At 41.8% G+C, this 24,126-nt stretch overlaps 1 protein-coding gene across 1 annotated transcript in view; it reads right to left on the bottom strand.

Moving 5' to 3' along the window:
- hdac8 (histone deacetylase 8) overlaps window positions 1–24,126 on the bottom strand; it is a 41,955-nt gene that overhangs the window by 12,304 nt on the left and 5,525 nt on the right. Inside the window, exons 7-10 of the mRNA XM_012874992.3 lie at window positions 23,758–23,866; window positions 21,357–21,529; window positions 20,731–20,825; window positions 5,950–6,055 (exon numbers count right to left, since the gene is read on the bottom strand). Coding sequence (XP_012730446.3) covers window positions 5,950–6,055; window positions 20,731–20,825; window positions 21,357–21,529; window positions 23,758–23,866 — 483 coding nt within the window. The remainder of the gene's footprint in view (window positions 1–5,949; window positions 6,056–20,730; window positions 20,826–21,356; window positions 21,530–23,757; window positions 23,867–24,126) is intronic.

Here is a 24,126-nt window from a genome sequence, read left to right as displayed (position 1 = left end):
ATGACAAAGCTGAGGCTGGAGCGACTTGAAAACAGACTAGAATAAAGCGCTGCTACATAAAATAGACGTGACATGTCTGAAATGTCAGAAGAGTAAAGAGATGGAAAAAAAAACCCTAGGCTTCAATTAAAAGGATGAAGAGAAATAGTTTTATCACTAAATACGAAGGGTATATTTCCCAAATGGCACATTTTAACACATGTATACCAATGGTATCTCTACAGCTAGAAATAATTGTATAAGCAAAGATTTCAGCAAATGGTAAAGTATTAAATTACTTTATATTCTTTAACAAGCACTTTGGTACTGAAAGAAGAAAAACAGATAAAAGATGTTCTTTTATTCTCTCCAGCCACCAGACCAGTGCTGTCCATAATAAAAGCAACGTGACTAAGCAGCGGTGATGCTTTCAATCTCTCGTTTTGTAACGATTTAATGTAAGCCAACTGAATTTTGGCAAATAAACTCAATAATTCCGATTTAATGCGACCTGCAGAAACTTAATGCTGTTTGGGTAAAGAGAATCTACTTCCAGCTGGCTTTTCGTCTTTTGCCAAAGTAAGACGATCCGCTCTGTTTAAAAGTATGAAGACTGAGTTGCTAATTGTTACCAGGTCCACACTATTGTGCATACAATCTAAGAACACGTTCTTCCCATTAATCTGGGTTTCCTTTCACACTGAACCCCGCTTTTCCACCAGCAGTGGAATTTTTAAAAAGCTTTATTAAATAAACCGGAATCGAGTGCTTTAAATTAATTTAGGTGGCCAAAAGAAGATTAATTTTTGCTATTCGCATAAAAAGCAAAGGGAATGTTCACATGCACTTTTACTGTAATATTTATACAATGTTCCAATCACTAAATTTATGAAACACAAAAATTACTTGTGTTAGTTTGTTCTGCAAACGATGAACTGAAACTTCTTTCAAATATGTTATGAGTCAAATTATCAACGAGTCACAACAGAACAGAGGGTGAACATGCTAACGTAAGTTGAGTACTTTAGCAAACAGCTCAACATGAAAATACTGAATCCTGCACTGTCCTGAATTTGACTGGGGAACTAAACAGGACACAATCCCAACACTAATATAAACCATGCATCATCAACCATGTTTACTTGCACAAAATTCCTTGGTCGGATTGAAAAATGTTTGGGTTGACAAATAAAAAATAATCCAAGTACATCGTTTATACGTGCACTAAATCAATTAGTCCGAACATGACGTGCGTTTACACCAGGCTTTATTCAGAACAGAAGCACTCTGACAAGCGCAGTTGTAAAATTTCCCTAGAAAACTACAAAGGGAGAAGCTGTACTTCTGTCAGTGCTAAAAAACAAAACAAAAAAAACAAAAACGAGGAAGTTACCCTAACCTGAAACAAACGTTTAGATGGATGCTGTTTAGTTTCGGATAAAGGATCGACATAAAACATCCATCTCATTCAGAATACAATTGAATTACAATTGAGATTGGCATGACACATTTTTATTCCAATTACTTATAACTACTTAGGAAATGCAGAGGATTTATTTGCTGCACTTTCAAACTATTTTCAAACATGAATGACAATAATTATGGACTTGATCTCTCAAGTGCCCATACTTAAATAGCTTGTTGGACTAGGATTAGGGACAAAACTCCTGCTAAAGAAAGGAGCACTGATTTGTTTATCCATTGACATCTATCAATCAATACAGCAATTGGATTCTACTGTAGAGTTCATAATATTCCTAAATTAGAAACAAACTATTCACTGTTCTATTAAAATTAAATATTTCATTTACTGTGCCTGCTTGGGTGGGGATGCACCAGCAGCTGGCCTCTCAAGCTGCTTTTAAATGTCCTTTGATTTAGAAGCACACCCTTAAAGTAATTGTTGAAAGACTTTACCACAGCTTATTTATTTAGCTTATTCCCTTTCAACACGGGTCCAAATGTGGATTTCCCAAATCCAAATAGGCACTGTAGGACAGTGTTTCCGTCTTACCTACATGGCTTTCAAGGCTTTGGTGGTAGCCAGAGGCGATGACTAGTTTTTTTTTAACAAGGAGCTAAAAATAATCACTGGATAAAAGGAGCCCCTTTAAAGACTGAAATGTGAAGATATTTCATTAACCTCCCATATCTTATATCATGAGCTATTTTAAATTTCTTTTTTTGGGGGGATATTTAAAGAATTCATGTCAATAAAAACAATTCACAAAACTACTTGAGCAAAATCTTATCTAATTTCTGTCCATATTATTTTTCTGTAAGACGAAGCAAAGAGAGTCCTGGGATGAGTACTTATTTATCATCAAGTAACACATGTAAACGCATTAACATGTGACTGACTGATTTTAAACACAATCCTTTGTTTGATTTGATCATATCTGCTGCCTGACGGAGACAACTGTAACAGACCTAATAGAGAATCAATTATGTTATTAATGCAAAGACGTCTTCACAATCTGAAAATGTTTGATTTGGATGGGCTGCGTTTGAAGAAGTTTAATTAGGTCAAAAGTAAAGGGAGTCTGCTTCTCGTTTAGCTCCCCATTAGCTCTATAAGAGCAAGGCCTTGTTTTCTAGTTTGTACACCAAACAGATATTAATAGCACAAAAATAAATAAATAAAACAAGCATAGAGCTAACATTGTTATAGATGGATAAAAATAAGTAAAGCTGAGCTTAGAAGACAGTTTCAAAAATAGTAGGACTGTCCCGATCCCAAGTACAGTATAGGATTATGGCACATATTTAGGTATTTCTAGTTAAAGGGTTTAGAGTCCCTCTAATGATCATTGTACGTGTTTTTCACCATTTACAGTGAAACTCACAGTGAAAGAGAGACAGTATTGGCTGGCAAGTCATGTGACGTTCTCTGCACGCTGCGCTAACATATACCAGAGAGTTGTCACGAAAAAGATTCAAAGCAAAGCACTAAGTTTACAAAGGTGGAGAATAGCTGTTTTCTGTAGGTTCTTTGCACATAAAACTTGGGAGCCGTGTTAAAAAAAATCTAAGGCTATCAAATACCAACAAGCCATATCAAAACAAAGAGGAAACATGCTAGCACTAGCATTCGGTAAACCGTTCCACTGTCAGCAAGAGTAAGATCAGAGTTTCTAGTAAACTGTATCTGTCGAGTCATACTCATGTAAACATTACTGTAGCTTTCATTACCAAACTCTGTGTTAGTGCAACATATGGAGGCTGTCACTGTCAAGAAAAACCTGGTCACTGGTGAGCAAGGGGGTAATGTAGTATTTAGGGAATTGTGGTGTATTTTACTACGCTTTGAAGAGCAGAGTTTTCAAGCATCAACATGGCATTAATTGTATTAACTGTAATGTAGTATTAGATTGGCATCTGATATACAGTGGTCTGCAAAAGTTTGGGCAACCTTGTTAATTTCAATGATTTTCCTTCATAAATCATTGGTTCTTAGGATAAAAAAAATCAGTTAAATATATCATATAGGAGACAAACACAGTAATATTTGAGAAGTGAAACAAAGTTTATTCCATTTACAGGAAGTGTGTAATAATTGTTTAAACAAAATTAGGCATGTGCATAAATTTGGGCACCACAATCAAAAAAAATAACTCAATATTTAGTAGATCCCCCTTTTGCAGAAATAACAGCTTCTAAACGCTTCCTATAGCTTCCTATGAGAGTCTGGATTCTGGTTGGAGGTATTTTGGACCATTCCTCTTTACAAAACACCTCTAATTCATTCAGGTTTGATGGTTTCCGAGCATGGACAGCTCTCTTTAAGTCACACCACAGATTTTCAATAATATTCAGGTCTGGGGACTGAGATGGCCATTACAGAACGTTGTACTTGTTCCTCTGCATGAATGCCTTAGTAGATTTTGAGCAGTGTTTAGGGTCATTGTCCTGTTGAAAGATCCAGCCCCGGCGCAGCTTCAGCCTTGTCACTGATTCCTGGACATTGGTCTCCAGAATCTGCTGATATTTGGTGGAATCCATGCGTCCCTCAACTGTAACAAGATTCCCAGTCCCTGCACTGGCCACACAGGCCCACAGCAGGATGGAACCACCACCAAATTTTACTGTAGGCAGCAGGTGTTTTTCTAGGAATGCTGTGTTGTTTTTCCTCCATGCATGACGCCCCTTGTTATGTCCAAATAACTCAATTTTAGTCTCATCAGTCCACAGCACCTTATTCCAAAAGGAAGCCGGCTTGTCCAAATGTGCTTTAGCATACCTCAAGCGGCTTTGTTTGTGATGTGGGCGGAGAAAAGGCTTCCTCCGCATCACTCTTGCGTACAGCAGCTCCTTGTGTAAAGTGCGCGCAATAGTTGTACGATGCACAATGACTCCATCTGCAGCAAGATCATGTTGTATGTCTTTGGTGCTGGCCTGTGGGTTGACTTTCACTGTTCTAACCATTCTTCGCTTCTGTTTATCCGTGATTTTCCTTGGTCTGCCACTTCGAGCCTTAACTTGAACTGTGCCTGTGGTCTTCCATTTCCTGACTATGTTCCTAACTGTCGAAACAGACAACTGATATCTCTTAGACAGCTTTCGGTATCCTTCCCCTAATTCATGATGGTGAACAATCTTTGTTTTCAGTTCATGTGACAGTTCTTTTGAGACTCCCATGTCGCTACTCTTCAGAGAAGATTCACAGAGGAGGGAAACTTACAATTGCCCCCCCTTAAATACTCTCTCATAAGTGGGTTCACCTGTGTATGTAGGTCAAGGGTCACTGAGCTTCCCAATCCAATTTTGAGTTCCAATAATTGGTTCTAAAGATTTTGAAATCAGTAAAATGGCAACAGTGCCCAAATTTATGCACATGCCTAATTTTGTTCAAACAATTATTGCACACTTCCTGTAAATGGTATAAACTTTGTTTCACTTCTCAAATATCACTGTGTTTGTCTCCTATATGATATATTTAACTGATTTTTTTTATCCTAAGAACCAATGATTTATGAAGGAAAATCATTGAAATTAACAAGGTTGCCCAAACTTTTGCAGACCACTGTAGGTAATGTCTTTTGTTAAATTATATACTGTATATTGATATAAGACACTAAAAAGACGAAGCAGAACATCCCTAATACTTGGATCCAGCTTTGGGTTATGCTTAGATTTAAAGGAATTGTGAGGTTTTAGATGATTTTACACCTTTTTAAAGGAATAAGTGGTGATAAATATCAAGTATGTCTCTTTTTATATATCTTTAAAAAAAAAAAAACATTCATGGAAGACAGGAAAGGAAAAATAAACATATCTACACAGTATCTAACAGTTTTCTACTCTGTCAAGATCATGGTTGGACATAAACTTAATCTGTATGAATGATCTTGATTTTTACCTGTTTTTTTCCTAACCGCACCATCTTATAGACATCTTCCTGCCGCTCAACTTTTCACTTTAGCTTCACCCTCCTGCAACATCTCCCCTGAGTGCTGTGGGCTGTCATGATCAAAACCAAAAGGCCGACTTTACACTCAACCACAAGTCGCCAAACACACACACACACACACACACACACACACACACACACACACCCAAGCTCAAGGATGAAGATTTAGTTCAAACGTAAAACCATACACAGACACATCTAAAAAAAAAAAAACAACAACAAAAAACCCACATGTGTTAAGCACCATAAGGTGAATGAGAGGACGCAGGCCACACTGTCGGATAATACATACCGTGGTTAACACAAAGACAGACAAAGGGACGATCGGAGTCAAAGGGACAAAAGACTAAAGAAGCTATATTTTCATCCAGAAGAGAGACATACAGCAACAAGAACGGGCACATAAAGCCAAACAGTGAAAGAGGCAGGCGGAGACAAAGAGGCTGCAGGTGCGTGAGAGTTCACCTCCACACAAACAGACACGCACCTGTTTACGCTGCACACACACACACAAAAACAGACGCACCTGGGCGTCCAGTAAACAGAAATCACAAACATACCTTTGATGGTGCTGATGACCCGCTCCAGGTGCTTGCTGTCGTTGCGGTCGGGTCTACAGCTCGGACTGATCTCCAGCGAGTAGTCTGGTCCATACTCGGTGAAAAACTGCGGACACATACGCATTCACAGATCACGTCGCAAACTTTTGGTTGGCACTTGTTTGTAAATGCCATCTGTCCCTTTGTGTCGCTGCCTCGTCTGACCTGCAGCACGGCGCCAAAGTTCACGGTCTTACCGTTTTTGATCTTTCTGAAAATGAGAGTGTTTCCCTGGAAAGTGTCAGGCTCATTTTGAGCTTTAAAGAACTGAACAGTGAAGCTGACTACCGACCTGTAAGTGTGGAAATTTGGAGGGAACATTTAAGAACACAAAAATGTTGTAAATGCAGGAACTTGCATTTATCAAGTCAACGATACACCATCGTCACAATCAAGAACACACCATCTTTCTTTTTAACGATTTTGTCTGATTATTAAGTTTGTGTTTCTGGGCATATGTTACAGTAAATCAACCCTATATAAGCTTTACAGTAGCAGAGACTCAACAACTGGTACTTCGTAAAATATACATCCAATATTTTAAAAGTGAAAAATTTAATGATAAAATTGAGTAAATTCAAAGATTATGATGTCTTTTGTCTGTTTTGGTGCCATTTTCACTCAAACATTTCTGCTGCCTTACAGCCAATGATTTACACGTGTAATTTTTTGAACACATTCGTTCCCATGCCATCATAGTCACACCTCTGTATCTTTAATCTGTTGGTGGTAGTCCAAGCAAAGAACGGGACACCAAATGTCCAAGACCGCGGTTCCCAGAAGATAGGCTTACTACATTAAAAATGTCCGAGCACTTCCAGCAGCATTAGCCGAAGTCTGAACTTTCTGCTTATGGCTGTTTTTGTGGCTCAGAAGCAGAAGTGTTCGGGACATTCCTGTAACCACACTTAAGTGAATTTATGTCGTCTGACCAAAGAATGGGCATTCAGCTTCCATCTGGGCTTTATTTCTTGTTCTTTGGGAAAATCTGATCTTTATTGTCCTGAGTTTGTGAATTTTAACTGAATCTCTGATTTGTTTAGGTAAAGTATCATAACAGGAAATACTGCAGTTATCTAGAGGACATTTAATTTTGTTTAATCACATCACTTCTAGGATGTTGTATTGTGTTTATTTCTGTTGTATACAAAAATGTGAGGTTGCAATATAAAAGGCAGTACTAATGGTATTTTTCTTTAATTTTATCTTTTTAATACATACAGGCAAATGCAAATCTAAAAACATAAGAAACTGAATCATTGGTCCCTGATAATGAAACAAAGGCCTGTGGCAATCTTGGCATTAGATCACTTTGCCTCCTTCACCAATCTGATCTTCGACATCCAACTCAGACCAGACCTAATCTGATTTTTGGCACACATATGTACCACTAAATATCTTTTTTTTATCTGCTAAGTATGTTTGGTGTTCTTATGAAAATACATAGTTATGAAAAATGCTTAAATTATTTTATTTTACCCCCAATTCCCCATTGATTGAGTTAAGAGACATGATATGATGGTTCCTGACCAAACCCAGTCAACTATCTGCAATCACCTTCTGTCGGCAGATATATTTCTTTTATTGGTCTCACAAATAGTTTATTAATGAAGATAACGTTAAACCATCAGCTGTCCAACAGGAAGTGTGAAGAGATGCCAAAGGAAGACTCGTTGGGTGTTTGAACAGAGCCAAAGAACAAAGCTGCAAATGAAGTGGAGAAGGAACCAAGTGAACGCCACAGGTTTTCCACCCTTGGTGTGAAGGGGCTGAGTTGTTTTTTTGCACACAAAAAAGGTGTTTTCATCTTTAAATTCCCAATTGGTACTTTGATCTGTAACCCTGATCAGCAATTTCTCCTCCAGGAAGCTACAACTATAGTATAGTGACTACTTGTCCATGAAAACCAAAAATTCTTAAGACTCAAAGATGATCAAACTAAAAGTGAATGTAACTCAAATAGTCACTTGATGCACCGTCGGTTTCTGGTTTCCGCAGTACACAAAGGATCCAAAACATGTCAAAAAATGCAGTTCTGTGTTGGTTTACTCCAAGTTTGCAGGCAAACGACATGGTACAAGCTTCACAGGATCCCTCGCTGCCTCTCCTGCTCTGGCTACTGCACAGGCTTGGCTGACTGATTGCCTCTCCTGCTCACTGACTGACTGGTATAAAAACCATATGACCATCCATGTTCATACAGAGCTACCTGAAGCCTACACATTTATATGCGACACACCCACGTCCCATACAAAAATCAATTGTCTAATTAAACAAATTACTAACTAAATGTATGCAAAACAACTAAAATTAAACAAAAAATACTAATTATGAATCTACCAGAAAATAGGCAAATTAATAAATTAAATTCTTAAACTTAACAAAAAAAAAGTACAGAACAAACTCCTACATATAGCATCACTACAACACTTAAGGCTTTGCGGCTTTCACTGGCAAATATCCTACAAAGCTATATAAGTCCAGTACATTTACCATTCACCAAGTGAGAACAACCATTTTGATGTTGACACGCTTTGTGTATTTGACAGACGATGTATATATAGTTACTGACTGGTTTCTACCAACCCGTCTTGTTATCAGAGTAGAAAGGTCTGTGGATGTTTGGAGAAGGGCTTGAGGAAAACCAACAAACAATCTCAGACGGCAGAGTGATTAACATTCTCATCCTTAGAGGAAAGATAACTACGGGGGAGGGGGGGGGCATGTTACTTAAATCTTCTGAACTCATTTTCATGACAGGGTATTTCACTTGCACAAGCAAATATTTGTAAAAGTAGTCTCGTCTCCTCCACATACAGAAAGAAAATGCAGCCCAGGGCACAAAGAGGGGGGAACCACAAATCAATCAAAGCTCTGCCGTGACGCTCGGCGCTTCGCAAAGGAGAACAAAAAGGCCCAGGGATGATTTCAGCGAACGCTAAAGTCTCCTGGCACTGCGTGTAGAGCAAAACCACAGCCAAGAGGGGGAAAAAAAGCTGAAACAGGTGGAAATCTTGAAACCTTGTTTAATCATGAGTTGATCCAAACCTCGTCAGACGAGGAGAAGGGGAGGGGAGGGGGAAGAAAGTATTTTCAGGGATTCGCTGGGGCCGTGACTCAGTGGCGTGAGAGCAAAACAAACTGTGAGGCCATGACTGACCACAAGTGCGTCAGTCCGGGTGCAGAGTCTGTTGTGAAAGCCTTGGACTGGAAACCCACCAGAGCACACCAGGAGAGCCAAGGTGACTGAGATCTGACAAGAAAACAGCTGGACTCAGAAATGCTGAGCAGTACAGAGAGGCCACGGGCAAAACAACAACACCTCAATGTATTGAACTAAAGATGACCGCCCTCCAAAATAAAAGATAAGCACCAAAGCTTCCCGACTGCATGTGAGGTACTCATTTCATTTTTTTGGAGGGGAAATTTAATAGATCTCATTAGGACGGAGCTTTGAAAGGCTGCTGGCAACAAGCAGTGATTTACGCAGCTGAAGTCAGCCAACGTGCAGCACGAGTAGAGTTCAGCTTATTTGGACAAAAAGATGGCGCCGCCTTCGTCTCGTAGCGTGTCAGAGGGAATGCAGGTTGGTGAGGGTTCAAAATGGATGTGAAGTTATCAGCTTGTGCCTTTAAGAGTGATTAGTGCATAGATACGCTGGCAAAATGTTTCCATTGCTTTAACCACAGACATGATCACCGCTACACTTTGGTCATTCAGAAGGTGCATTTTCAGGGCGGAAAGATTACAACAAATGTTATGAATTTTAACAACAAGGCATCCTGTAGGTATGCAAGTTTGATTCTCATTTTTTAAATAATCCATACACAGAAAATTATATTTACCAGCGTAGACAGCAAATTTTAGCACATCATAGTGGAAATACACACTTTTTGTGGCTATCAACAAGCTTACGGCACAGTTCTGGACGGATGCACTTCATTCAGATTGGTTGGTTTAGTAGGATTGACCAGGCTTTTAACCATAGTCTATACATTTTATACATCCAGTCGTGTCCGAGTTGTAACCACCAGACTGTTGATATGCGTAGTTTGGAGTTAGTCGTGCTTCTTTAAATCTCAATCCACTGTGTGTGAAGCACCATTACCACTGGTGGTGAGACAACCCCTCAGCATGATGCAGACGCTGCCATGTTTATTCTTGACTGATCCAGACATTTATCCCCATCACAGCGGCCAAATAGTTCAATCTTTGTCTTCTTTCACTACAAAACGTTGGCTTGTCCATGTGGTGCTCTGCAAAATGTGTCAATTCTGGAGCTGGAGCTTTTTTCTTGGTCAGGAGCCCCCTAGTCACGGCGATAATGAAATGTGCTTCACTCTGTACAACACGACCGAGCTTCCAGCAGTTTGTGGCGAGCTTTAGCCTTGGAGCTCCCTGAACATCCTTCGCCAACCTCGTTTCTTTATCTGAAGGTGAGACTTTGGGTCAGATGCTTTTAAAAACAATAACGATCCTGAACACACATCCGAATGTGTTTTCGGACTTAGGTTTCTGGAATCGCTCCGTCCTCAACCCTGAAAATGTGTGGACTTAGCCAGGCTAGCCTCCAAAATAACCCAACCCAGCTCGGCCAAGACGAGCGCTCAAAAGGTCCAGCCAGAGTCGTGCCAGAAGCTGGTTGACGGCTACAAAGCAAATGTCCATGAGCGTTTTTTTGTTTTTAACTGTGTTTAGTTTGAGGTTTACTTATGTTTGACCATTCCACCCTGAACAGGAACAGGCCGAGCGTAACGTGACACCCTGCCCAAGGTGAGGGCCTGCAAACTTCTCCCAAAGATAAAAGCTCCTGTTTCCAAGTTCATGAGCCGGCTTCGCTCATTCCCATGAGTCCTCATGTCTTACCAGCAGTTTTCAATGTGAGCCTCGTTACTTAACACACACGGACCCGTCCAAATTATTCCCATGAACCCAGTGCTCTACCGCCTGCAGTCCAGTAACACACAAACAGACACTCACACACACACAGAGTCTCCTGCTGGCAGCCTGTTTGCCTTGGATGACCAAGGAAGAGACAGAATAGAGGAGAGACGGGTCCACACCCTGCGAATAACTCTCTCGCTTGAGCTGAACACAACTGGGTGGCTGGGAGAAGAAAAAGAGGAAATGTGAGTGAACATGTGAGAATGGGGGAAAAAAACGATATGAGAGGCAGATAAACTTCACGGCCTGTTCCAGTGACGCAGCGCAGCTACGTAACGGGACAAGGTCAGGAGACAGAAAATACCCACTGACCGGCTCCTGTGTCCCGGGCAGAGACACTCAGGGAGATGAATCGTTTTTTTACCATGGTGATAAACAGAGACCCCCCCCCCTCCCATTCATTACTCACTGCCTGTACAAACCAGTTTAAACAAACACTGACCACAGTGAAAACAATACCCTGTTCCAAACCTTCACCTCAATGTAACGCAAAGGCCAATTATTAGACTTCATGTCTATTTTTGTGTTCATCTCTAGTGTTTGATTTACTGTAGCCAGGTTCCACTGCTGCTTGGAGCAGCGGTGATATTCCAGCCCAGTTTTCTCTGAACGGTGCGTGAGGATTTGCTGCCATGCAGCAGGGCCAAACGTCACCTGACATTCCCCGCCATATTGGACATCAAACGTGGTTTTAACCGAGCTGCGTGGCGATAATTGCGGCTTCCAGCCAGATGTGGTCATCTTGGATATGAAACTAATATGTGGCACGTTTAATGTTGCATCTGAGCTCTTTTCTTCCAGGGTGGAATGATTGTTAAAACTGTAACTTAAAGGATCTTTAGTAATTAAGTATTGAGCGTACACGTTTGAGTCATCAGCGTGGATATTTGACCACTCTTCTTGACAAAACTAGACTTTAATGAAATGAGTTTGTTTCCTGAACCACACGTTAGCCTGCTTTATCCAAGCCAAAACCACTTTTTATTGCCATTTGTGACTTTCTTCCCTTGGAACATCCAACTGTGTCAAATGTTCAACTATCTTACCCAACCTCACACCTTCAGATGAAGAACAAAAAAAAAAAAGGAAAAAAATGAGGCTGTCCAAACACAGCCCGTAAATCGTAAGCTGCTGGCATACCCGCGTCACTGGAAACAGTGAAGCGGGTTTAATATCAATGTGAAGTGAGAGAGGCCTGACCGAGAGAGAAGCTCCTACTCCAAAAGTGACACGCTCGTGCCCGAAATGTGCAGCAACACACACGGTCGACCCAGATGCCTTCTGGAGAAAGGTTTTAGCTATTTAGCCACAATGGAGAGAGAAGTTTCAAAGAGACAGCTGTCAGGCACGGCGGTGGTAGCATCATGTGGAGGAGGTTTAGATTGAAGGTGGCACTGGTGCATTGGACAAAGTGGAGGAAGTAGGGAAGAAGAAAGGCTTCCTGTAATTCTTCACATTCACCTAAAATTAACAGCTTAGGAGGCTGAAGCTTGGACACAAATGAGTGTTCCCAGAGGACAATGTTCCCGAACAAAAACCCAAACTTGCTCGAGTGTGACTAAAGCAGAATAAGACATTTTTGGAATGGGCCCGACTCGAACCATCTAGTAAAATCGAAGCACTGAACTTTACCATTTGTGTTTTTGGATGTATCAGGTGGTTTTCTCATCTCTCTCTTATCCCTTTGAATGACCCTGTGTATGAATGGAGCTATAGAAATGAAAGGCAGATTGTGTGCGCTTCTGAGGACGGGCCCCATCTGCGGACGGCGGTGCTGCGTCTGCGTGTGTTTGTTTTCACAGCGATCAGCAGGACCCCGCTGCCATGAAGGATGCCGCGCCGCAGAGAGGAAAAACGTCTCGGGGAAAACAAATGGGCTGCATCTGCTATCAGGCTTCTATCTAATAAATGTTTTCAAGAAGGAAAAACAGTCCGACGCCTGAATGGTGGTCACATAACGCACGTACACTTCCCCACCCCCCCCCACATCTGGACTCACCCTCCCTGTCTTTTCATCACTCCATCCTCTTTACGCTCATCTGACAGCTCTCCTTTAAAGGCGCTGTACTCATCAGATAGCGTAATTTGTGTGCTTTGTGCAAAACAAAGGCATGCTCGTTTCACCGCCGCTGTGTTGCACATTGTCTAGACATAAACACTGGGGGGGGGGGGGGGCATTAAAAGTGGATTATATTTCAAATCGTCATCTCCTCGATGCTGCTGGCAGTGTGAGTGAGGTGGACCGACTCGCTCGCCCAAGGTGAGTCTCAGTTATGGCTAAGAGGATTTCTACAAACCAAAAAGAAAACTTAAGCTTAAAGTATTGGGATTACGAAGCTAGGAGGCTTAGAAAAGCATCTCGCGTGGCAGGAAAATAAAACGCTCTCCAGTCCTTTCTAAGTGAGTCTGCCCATGAACTTGAAACACAAACACTACACATAAAACAACATAAAAAAAAAAACAGTAATAAAAGTCCTGGCTCTCTGAAGCTGTCCGATTATTTCTGTAATTCAGCATTCTCGACACGGGTCGCTCACACACACACACACACACGCACCAACGCCAGCGGCTGCTGATGTTTCCTGCGATTGAGTCCGTGGCTCCGGGAGCCCGCGTGTCCCTGACGGCAGCGAAGGGGCGGGGCAGGAAGTGGTCGCAGACAGGAAACGAGGAAGTAGGAAGTGAAGAGTCCGAACGCCTCCCCGCTGCCAATCTGGGGGCCAGAGACGTCCTCCCTTCCTGTGTGGCTCTGAGACGGACCAACATTCCCGATTGCTCCCGCTGCCCTCACCAGAAACGAGGGGAATTCAGGCAAGCTGCTGGCCAATTCCAGATTGTGCCGGACATGCGGCAAATATTTCCCCAGAAGGACAATAATGAAACTCTTTAATTGGCAGGGATATTTGCTTCCCTGTATTGGGAATACCAACTGTAGGTCATACTAAAAAAAAAAAAAAATGGTAGACTTAAAAAAAAAAATGTTTCCTTTAGTTTAAGGCAATATGCACATTATCCATGGGCTCAAAACTGCCCAGCAACATCATGGTGCTGGTAGTCTGTTGATTACATAGAAAACAACACTAATAACGACACTGAATAATATGTTGAAGTGCAAAATGCCATGAACAGAAGACGACCTCAGTTCATGTTTACTGTCCGCAGCGAAAAGTCCCGTTACATCAGGCTGGAAAGTGCCGAGTCGGCGCATCTGACCAGCACGCCGTGGGAGGGGCTTAGCTTAGCCCACTGCTATCAGAACAACAGTTCGTTGATCCAAGAAGTCTGTGAAATATGGGAGAACATGTGTTTATCAAACCATTTGGCGGAGACCCGTTGCAGATAAAAGATGCTTATTTGGATCAGATTTTTGCTTTGCCGTCTGATTGCTTTCATGATAAAATATTCAGTTTTTGAGCCAGAAATGCTTGGACTTTATTTCCTCTTAGACCTCCAGTTGTTTTGTTTTTCCGGCAAGAACTCTGAAACTTTGCAGATATTCATCAAGCTAAAGTTAATCTTACACATCTGATGGCAAAGAAGTTAGGGAAATATTCAAGACTTTTGGTTTCTAGTACCAGGACAATTATGTCGTTTATAGTACAATGCCACCAACTAGACCCCAACTATCCAGATTAAAGGGGCAGATATCACTGATATCCGCGCCATAGTTTCTGATTCATCTGTCCAGTTGACCGCGACAATGTGTTCGTCGCATGCTGGGGAAACATTTTTCACTAATGTACGGACCGTCCAGTCAAATGGAGAACTTCCAAGGAGCGCACCCACGTCCCAAAGTGAAGGCACAGGTCGGCAGAAGCCTTATATTTTTGATGGTTGCGTTCAAAGTGCACATCAAGACACCTCCTTCTGTCAACAAGAGGTAACCCCAAACATATGAGCTTAGAGATGCGTCCATACAAGCGAGGCTGCCTTCTTATTCTTATTTACTTGATCAAATTACCGTAAACAGAGCACAAAATTAGATCAAGGTGACTCTAAAATGAATAAAGCAAAAGGATTTTAGGAAATGTTTCAAAAGCTGACCGCAATCTCTCCACCTTCCACAAAAATGAAACGAGAGCCCAGTTTGGTTACATAATTAAACACAATTGTTGTTCACAAGGGGCACCATGTAAAACACACAGCTGATGGGCTTACCGAGCTGAACATACCGCCTTTTCAACAAGTTCGCATAGATTTCCATCCACAAGTTGAAAATGAAGACAAATAAAGACAGGAACTGGAAATCTTCCGTTAACGTGAACGACGGCGAGCTTAAGGTGATTTATTGTTTTTGAGAATCACAGAAACGTCTACGTTGTAGAATCAGCTGCGGCTCGATCAAGTCTCGTTTCCGATACGCTTTTAGGGGAAAACTAGGTTCTCGTTTTCTACTGCAGTCATATTCAGTAAATTAGAATATTACCAAAAAGTCACTTTGTTTCAGTAACTTAGTTAACTAAACACATTATATAGATCAATTACTCACAGACGGATGTTTTAAAGCCCTTATTTCTAGTAATAACGATGATTGTTTTGCTTACATATAATGACAACACATTCAGGGTTCCAAAATTACATTGAACTGATTAAAAAACACATTTTTAACAGAAATGTGGACTAAATAAAAAGTATCTTTAATAATGGCTTAAAGGTTTGTCACTATTAATCTGACAATTGAGCCTCATTGGAACCTGTTCTAATTTGTTGAATATGACTGTATAGCTCCTATAGTCCCGTCTTTTCTCAGGCGAAACCCGGCCAAAACCTCTGACATGCGCAGTTATTCTTAGCCAGCGCTGAACCGTCGACCTTTACCTCTCACGCTGATATAATCGGTTTAGATGATGGGCCCGCCGGCTTGCCTCCTGCTTCAAGCGACCAGCGCCACGTTTACTTCTGCTTCAGTTTGATACCTAGGCATATCACATGCAGCCATTGTGTGGGTTATCTGCGCTGTAATATTTAGCCTGATAATCGATGACTGTTACAGCCCCATTGTTGATGTGACTGGCTCGCTTTGACTGATGTCTGTTATTTCTCTCTTGTTTTTTAGGGTTTATCGTGCGGCATTTCCACAATCGAAACACCCTTTTTCCTGGGAAATGCTGCTGTCAATTAGATAAAAACTTTCTATTTTTTTTTTTTTTTTTTTTTAGATAAGGTAAATGTTTGTGCATTTTCAGTTACATCTCACAGAAAAACGAAAAACAAAAAAAAAAGAGCCACTCCAGCCCGGCTCTGGCTGCGTGTTTAAGATCGTTGTCCAGCCGGAAGGGGAACCTTCGACCCCGGCTCGATTGTTTCCTGGCCTCTAACCACTTTTCTTCCAGGATTGCCCTCAGATATATATATATATATATATATATATATATATATATATATATATATATATATATATATATATATATATATATATATATATATATATATATATATAGCTTTGTAGAATGATTCTTCCACCTGAGCTGTGGATCTCTACAGCTACTCCAAAGTTACCATGGACCTCTATGGCTGCTTCTCTGAAAGCGCGCTCTTTTCCTGACCGGTCCGTCAGGTGCACGGCCACGTCTTGGCATATATGACATTTTTTCATTTTTAGATGATGGGCTGCGATGGTCAGAGCTTGGGATGTTGCTTAAAACAAAACCTGCTTTAAACTTCCCCACTACTTCAACCCTGACCTGACTGCTGCGGTCTTTGGTCTCCATGATGCTTTCTGTTCACTAAAGTTCTCCACGAAGGCTAAGTTACACACAAGAGGACTCCGTTTATGAACCAAGTGACCTCTGAAGGCAAATTGGTTGCACTGGATTTTATTTAGGGGTATCAGTTCCAAAGGGAATAAATACATATCCACACCGCAGTTCTCACATTTCAATTTGTAGACAATTTTTAAAATCACATTTGATTTTTCCTCCACTTCAGAATTACATGTTTACTTGTGCAGATTTTTTTTATTTGCGCAGGGACTCAGGTTCAACGGGGATGGGTTAAAAGCAGAGAAATGGGGAGTGTTGGCCTAGTGGTTAAAGCAGCACGTTTGCACTCAGAGAAGGATGCAAGTACCCGGTTCAATCCCCAGCGCCTGCACTCTGGGTCCCTGAGCAAGACCCTTAACCCCAGAACGCTTCTCGGGCGCCGCACATGCCAGCCCACTGCTCCCAAAGGGTTATGGGTTAAAAGCAGAGAAAAAAAAAAAAAAGAAAAAAAAGCAGAGAACACATTTTGTTGTAATGTATGTTTCAATGTATGTTTCAATGACAATAAAGATGATATTACTATTATTATTACTATTACCTATTTCTTTTTTTACATTTCATCCCAACAAAGTAAATCACATTGTGTTGTCACAATGTTAAAATGCGTAAAGGTTCATCAGGTTTGGGCACTCCGAGGCCAAGAGTTCGTAATCCATCCACACAAACGTAGCGGACCTTTTATTTTGCCTCTATACTGGAGCTCTCTCTTCGATAAGAACGCACTTTCAGCAGTTTCCTATTCGGCTAACAGTTGCTTCCTCACAACCGGGGCCAAACTTATCATACAATGAAGCGCGTGAAAAACGCTATAAAACAGGCCGGGGCATTATCCGACAGTAATGAATGTGCGTATTCATGTGCTCTACAGTAGAGCCAAGGGGTACAAAGGTAGTTTTTGTTCCCCCCATGTCGCTGGGACTTCAGCTTTGCTTGGTCATCATGGATAAATGCCCCTCTTATCGGGCACAGGCCGAGCCACAAAACACACACGCACATACACACACACACTCATGTGTCGGGTTAGGGAGCAGCAACACCATCACAAAAACCCCTTTAATGAAACATCAACATCTGTACTCTGACAAACAAGACAAACACTGCAGTTTTAAACTAAAATGCCCCCCCCCCCCCGCCCCGTACTTCTTCCACAGCAGCTGTCTGCACTGATAGTTGCTTTGTTTTCCAAGAGCGCTCCTTAATGAGGTCAAAGGCTATTTAGGACCATTGAACGCCGACGAGGAGAAACAAGAGCTACCTTCATCCTGGTCCGATTACACACACACACACACACACACACACACACACACGCACGCACAGGCGCTCCCAGCGATTCATTACATTTGACCAAGATGAGGTCCAAAAATCAGCTGCTGGGAAAAAAGAGCCTCTTTGTCCATGTGAGGAGCAGCAGAGACAGACGCAGCTACTGATTCCCACTCGAGGGGAAGGCGGATCGATTTGAAAACTCTTTCTATACAAACATCTTTAACGGCAAATTAAACCTGACGGTCTCGGCTGATGCACTTTATGTCGCCGGCGTGGCAACGGGCTCCTTCCTCTCAGGAGCCCTTGTGCAGGACTACCGACGCAATGGCGGTTCGTCTTGCTTAAATCATCAGCACCTTTCCCGAAGACACGAAAACACAAAGCAGAAAAAAAAAAAAACGTTCAGACCGCTGTCAAAAACAGAGACTAACAGCTGGATTTGACTCAGCAAATAGGTTTGATCCTCCCGCTGGAAATGTGCCGCGCTGAATAATGCGTCCCAGCTGCCGCCGAGTCCTTTAACCCCGATGGACGCTGTGATCTGCTCTCATTCCCTAAATGACCGTGTCAAATGGCACATCCTGTGGTCGGGGGGGTTCCTACAAGGATCACTTATTGTTCAGCATCAACCGAACCAAAACAGAAAAAAAAAAAAAGAAACTCAACTATCCGAAGCCCGATTACAGCCCACGAGGTCAGGGGTGACCCATCAGCCTCCATTAGAGTGAAATGAAAGAAAATCAACACCTGAACTGAACAGCGAATGTCCGACCCTCAGACGTCAGTTTGTTTGCTACCCTTTGACCACTTCCAAAAACAAGTGCTTTAAAACTTTAGATTAATATTCTCCTCTGAATACATCTGGAAAAACAACCTCAAAACGTCTAAACGAAATGCTAGTTTGAATGCTTGATATCGCTGATAAATTGAGTTATTTTCCAGACACTGGGAGGTTTTGTGTTTTAAATCAAGCCTTGAATGTGGAAAAGATTAGTTAAAATATTAATTCTGATGCCTCATTGTGTTGATTTTAAATGTATTATCCTCTTGAGTAACAAAGAACAAAGTTTTTCACTTCCAAAAACTGCTCTAAAACAGCACAGATTAATATTTTTCTCAGGTTTTAGAGTGAATATTTTCATCAACTTAGGTCTATTAATTATTATGTAATTATCAGGTTTTAAAACAGAATATTTTCCACAGGACAAATGTTAAAAGAATGGGGGATTTTTTTAAAAAGCATTTGCATACCAGGGTTAAAAACTGATACCTTTTCAATATTTATTAGTTTTGATATGGGTTTAACTTCAAAAACATGAATCTGTCTTGTTTTTAATGGCACTTTTTAGAGGTGGGCATTTTCCACCTTAACGGATTGAGAGACTAAAACAATGTCTTAAAGAAATCTAGTGATCTGCTAAGTAAATTAAAATCAAAAGTGCTAAATTAGTCAGAGCAGAACCATACAGAAAATTTTGCCAAGTGCACTAATAAAGCACAAAAGTAGGAAAATATTGACCAAATGAACTAAAATGCCCATAATGATAACCAAGGGCTAAAAGTAAAATAAAGAGCATTTCTTCAGGCACAATGTGAAGAAACTGTGAAGTAAGAGTTGTGTAGACCTCCGTAATTTTAGTAAAGATAATTAGAAAAAGTGTCCTAAAATCCCTAAGAGCCTGATGGTCTGATGGTTTCAGATCTTCCCACTTTTAGCACAATTGTGTGCATAACGAAGGGAGGATCGATGATCTCATGAGTATACTCAGAGATAAGGAAACCAGGTTTCACTGCTACAAAACAGTCAGTGTTGTTGCCAGCACAGCGACCAGAGCCTAATCTGACGCACAATCTTTACGTGTGCGAGAGGAGAGTCTCATTTAGACAAGCAAAGATCCACTTTCTCCCCACTGACACGTCGGCACAACGAGTTCATCTCGATCCCTTAGACAATCTCTGGCAACCGTGGCTTTAGGAGCAAATGTCAGAGATGAAAATTAAAAAGACTCACCACACCTGATGGGAGGCGTGAACTCGAGGAGAATGAAACTGACTCAAACGCTGCTCTAAGTAAAGTTAGCTGTTTGTTTTTCTTTAGTTTAGTTTGTTTGTTGGGGAGGGGGCAGGGGGGCGCTTTTTTGCCTTTTTCCATTTTATTTCTCAAATAACTACTTGGTGTTTAAATGAAAAGATAAAAATGATTAAACAAAGGCTGCTAGGATTTTTGAGAGCCACCATTTCTCCCTTTCTTTCCCTTAATTATTCTCAGGATTCTGCGATCACCGCCATTTCAGACGCGTCGTCTGAAAAGGTCTTACTTCGTCCAAGTAAGACCTTTTAATTGTGACCGACCTAATGTTTCCAGCCATACCATCAGTAACCTTTTTTTTTATTTTTGGCTAATTATTGCAAATCAGACCGCGGCTTTCTCCTCCAAAACGCCACCGGCGGCCTGTTGGTCGGCCCCTAAGCTGACCTTTCCGCCTTCAGAGGAGGCTGTGGTGAACGTGGCAGGCGGAGAGGAGCTGTCAGCACCCCCCACCCCCCCGGTCGTCTGACTCACCTGGACACAAACCCCTTTATTGAGTAACAGCCATCTTTGATTAGACCAGTGACTCAGCAGGACACTTTATAACAAGTGTGTGTGTGTGTGTGAGAGAGAGAGCGGGTACAATGAATGAGAACGTTTGTGCTGGTGTGGGAATATGTTAATGTGAGTAACTGCGGCGGCAGGCGACAGACTCCGGGGGGTCCGGGCGCGTCGTCGTACCTCGTGGTCGGGTATCTCGGAGGACAGCGTCTTTCCCAGGACCGACGCTGTCAGGAACGTCCAACAGCGGGCCGTGTTCGCCATGTTGTACCCTCCTGGAAACACAGAGGGAGGCAAACGGCTTCAACAATGGATGAAGTCAAAGGAAAAAGGATTTGTCTTTGCTCATGTGTGGACGGCCTAACCCGGACATTATGTTTCACTCCCCGAACCGACGACCTCTCTTTTCGCGCTCAAACGACAAAGAAAGAGCGGCGATGGAGAGGGCGGACTGGAGTAAAAACCGGGAGGATGACAAGAAGCCAGAGGGAGAGGAGGATACAGCGCAGGGAGAAAGTATGTAGGACAAGGAGGGAGAGAGGGGGAGAGAGGAAGAGAGGTCGGATTGTAGTGGAGTAAAATGGCTTCATTGTGTCAGATAATTAGTCGCTATCATCTGGCCGAAGGGCCGAGGAGTCTGAAACAGGGCGCCGTGTGTGAGCCCTGTGTGAGGGAAATTCAAACGCACACAAACAATACGCTCCGCAGTCAGGATCTTTTTTTGTTGAAATCAAAAATCTCGAGGAACGTCCAGCACACATCGTCGGCCACAATAAGAAGCACACACACAAAGAGAGAGAGGGTACCTCCTCCCAGCAGCAGCGCAGGTAGCTGCCACTGCAGGACGTGCTGCAGACACTGGGCCACCCCCACCGGGGTCATGTTGAAGGAGCACATGGGGTCGCCCGCCATGGTGTCGGCGCCCAGCTGCATCAGCACGGCCTCCGGGTTGAACTGCGAGCGCACCTCCTGCATCACGCTGTGGAGCAAGGTGGCACAGGACATCTCCCATCATGCAACTCAGCCAATGCCCCTTCCAATATTCTCAATACACATGTGCTTACATATCAAATTTTTTTTTTTTAGCACAATACAGGACACCAGAAGAGGGACAATGCCGATAAAGCGTTCCAGCTACCTTCTATGGTGGCATGGGCCTGAGTTGAGGATCAAATAACCCAATTATTTACACTTTCACGACTCAAGCATTTAACGGTTGCCAGAAGTTACTAAACACATTCATTTCCTGTTTCATATCAGTTACTACCATCAATTGTATTTCTATTTGCTAAATGCCTGAATAACAAGATCTCAACGATGCTTTTGTCAGAGGTTTATATCCTCTAAGATGCCATGCCTTGAAACTATTTAGTAAAGCCCAGATGATGATGCCCCGGCTTTCTACGGCTCTGAAAAGATATTTCACTACGTTTGTGGATGCCTTTTAACACCTCATATGCACCATGAGAGAACCATACGTGGAAATACAGTATTCATCACCCAGGAAGTTACTGCCTGGGTGCAAACGAGTCTTTTCCAAATGGACAGTATAGCATATCACATGACTAGGTAGAAAGTGGCTTAACTACATGCGGCCTTGACAAAGCTCTGACCTCAGTCATGTTTAATTTTGTGGCCTGAGCTGAAAAGATGTAAAGCTGTATCCAATCCTGACTCGGTTACACCTGATCTAGTCAGGAGGAAAGGGACGATATTCCACTAAATACTACAGAAATAGATGGCAACCTTAAGAATTTGAAGAAAAATTTAAAATGGCATTTAGTAAATAGAAATAACTTTGGTAAGAAACATGGTAAGGTGTTTTTTTATAAGGTGAAGTCAAATATCTGCGGATGGATGTACCAGTATATTATATACCAGTATAATATACTGGTGCATCCGTATATTAGAGGTGTGAGACAGTTCTGTGCAGTACTATAAATTTGTAACCACTCCTAATTTCTTTATATTCTCTCCGATTAAAGGAGACACCGTTTCCTGTAAGCATTTAAAGTGATCTTGATCAATACAGAGCACTATTGCTATATGCACCATTATTGTCTTCTCCATTTATAGAGCTTAGAAAAAGCATTAAATTAAATCAAATTTACACTTTTAAAATCCAGCCTCCAATTTGTGTACATTTATCCACCAGAGAAAGAAAAATCCCAGGATAAGAAATAGCTGTTTCGACCAAAATCACTGGTGCTACTGAAATGAAAGATTCATTTAGTTTAAAGCTTTTTACAAACGTCCAAAAAAAAAGTTAAAGAACAGAACAACTGGACTTCAGTTCTTGTAGCTGAAAACGTTTCGCTCTTCATCCAAATTTCCTTCTCATTTCAAAGGTAATGAGGGAGAATTTTCAAGCTTTTAAAGGGGACATATCATGCAAAATCCACTTTTTTTAGCTCCTAAATTCATTTTGTTGTCTTCTTGGAGTCTCTAGGAGAGCAGAAATGTTGAATCCAGTCTCTCCAGGTGTTGCATAGATATCTTTATATTCTTTTTGGGTCACATTGTTCAAGCCTTTCAGTTTTCTTTGTTCTCTATTATGATCATCACAGTATTTGCTGCGGAGCTGCTAAATAAGGTCATGGACCTCCGGCTTGCCAATTTTGAGAATCGTCATTTTTATTTCTGAAAGCTGAAAGATGCTGAAGCTCCAGGCGGATACGTGAAAATGTTCAGTTGTTCGTTACACCGTCCCCCAGCATACTACAAAGATGGCCGAACAGGGTGGAGTGGAGCAATTCATTTAGATTTAAAGAGACAGCATCAAAACGAGTTGTTCTAAGGCGGACCTTAGAACAAGAGCTAAAACAGGGGCTGTGGGGCAACAACGATGAGGAATTCAGACCAAAGCAATGCAGTTTCACTTTATATAGACCACAAATGAATGATTTCAATGTGAAAAGGAAGAACCTAAAATCCTGATATGTCCCCTTTAAGCTGTTCAGAATGTGCTGTTCTGCAGATCACAGGCTGGACTCCGCTAACGATGGGTTAGCCTAATTAGCCTGAGTCACAGACAGATGTTTGGTCACATGCAAAGAGTGAATCGTTCAGAATCTGGAAACATCAGACTTAGTGCTGAACACACCTATGACAAGCAACAACACCCTGCCAGGTCTCAAAGCGACCATGAAAACAAAAAGAAAACTAAGCTTCTCCTCTCTTCCTGTGTCTGCGAGGGATTTTATTTACCTGGTAAAGACCTGGAAGTATCTGTCGTCCTGGATGCCGTCCTCCAGCGGGACGTTCACAGCGTACCAGCGGCCTTTGCCTAACCCGGTGTCACGGAGGTCACCAGTACCTAAAAATGGACGCCCTCATTTTTACACCTGATCGCATGAGCATCAGGGTTCATCCACATTTTTTTTTTTATCTCAAACACTCCAGACTCAATATTCAACAAATGTACCTTAAACTGGCCGAATGATGATCTGGTCTAATCTGTAGTTTCCAAAAATCATGGCCTGACCTTCCTTCTACTTCAAGTTCAATAACACGTGGGGTTATCAAGCAAGGGCTGCAGCACCCCACACTAAATTCAGCTTCTTTAAAGCTCAGTTT

This window comes from Fundulus heteroclitus, chromosome 14 (assembly GCF_011125445.2).
Source record: "Fundulus heteroclitus isolate FHET01 chromosome 14, MU-UCD_Fhet_4.1, whole genome shotgun sequence".
Classification (NCBI taxonomy): domain Eukaryota; kingdom Metazoa; phylum Chordata; class Actinopteri; order Cyprinodontiformes; family Fundulidae; genus Fundulus; species Fundulus heteroclitus.
The sequence above is the reverse complement of the archived record's forward strand: the minus strand, read 5'-3'. Positions and strand labels throughout refer to the sequence as shown.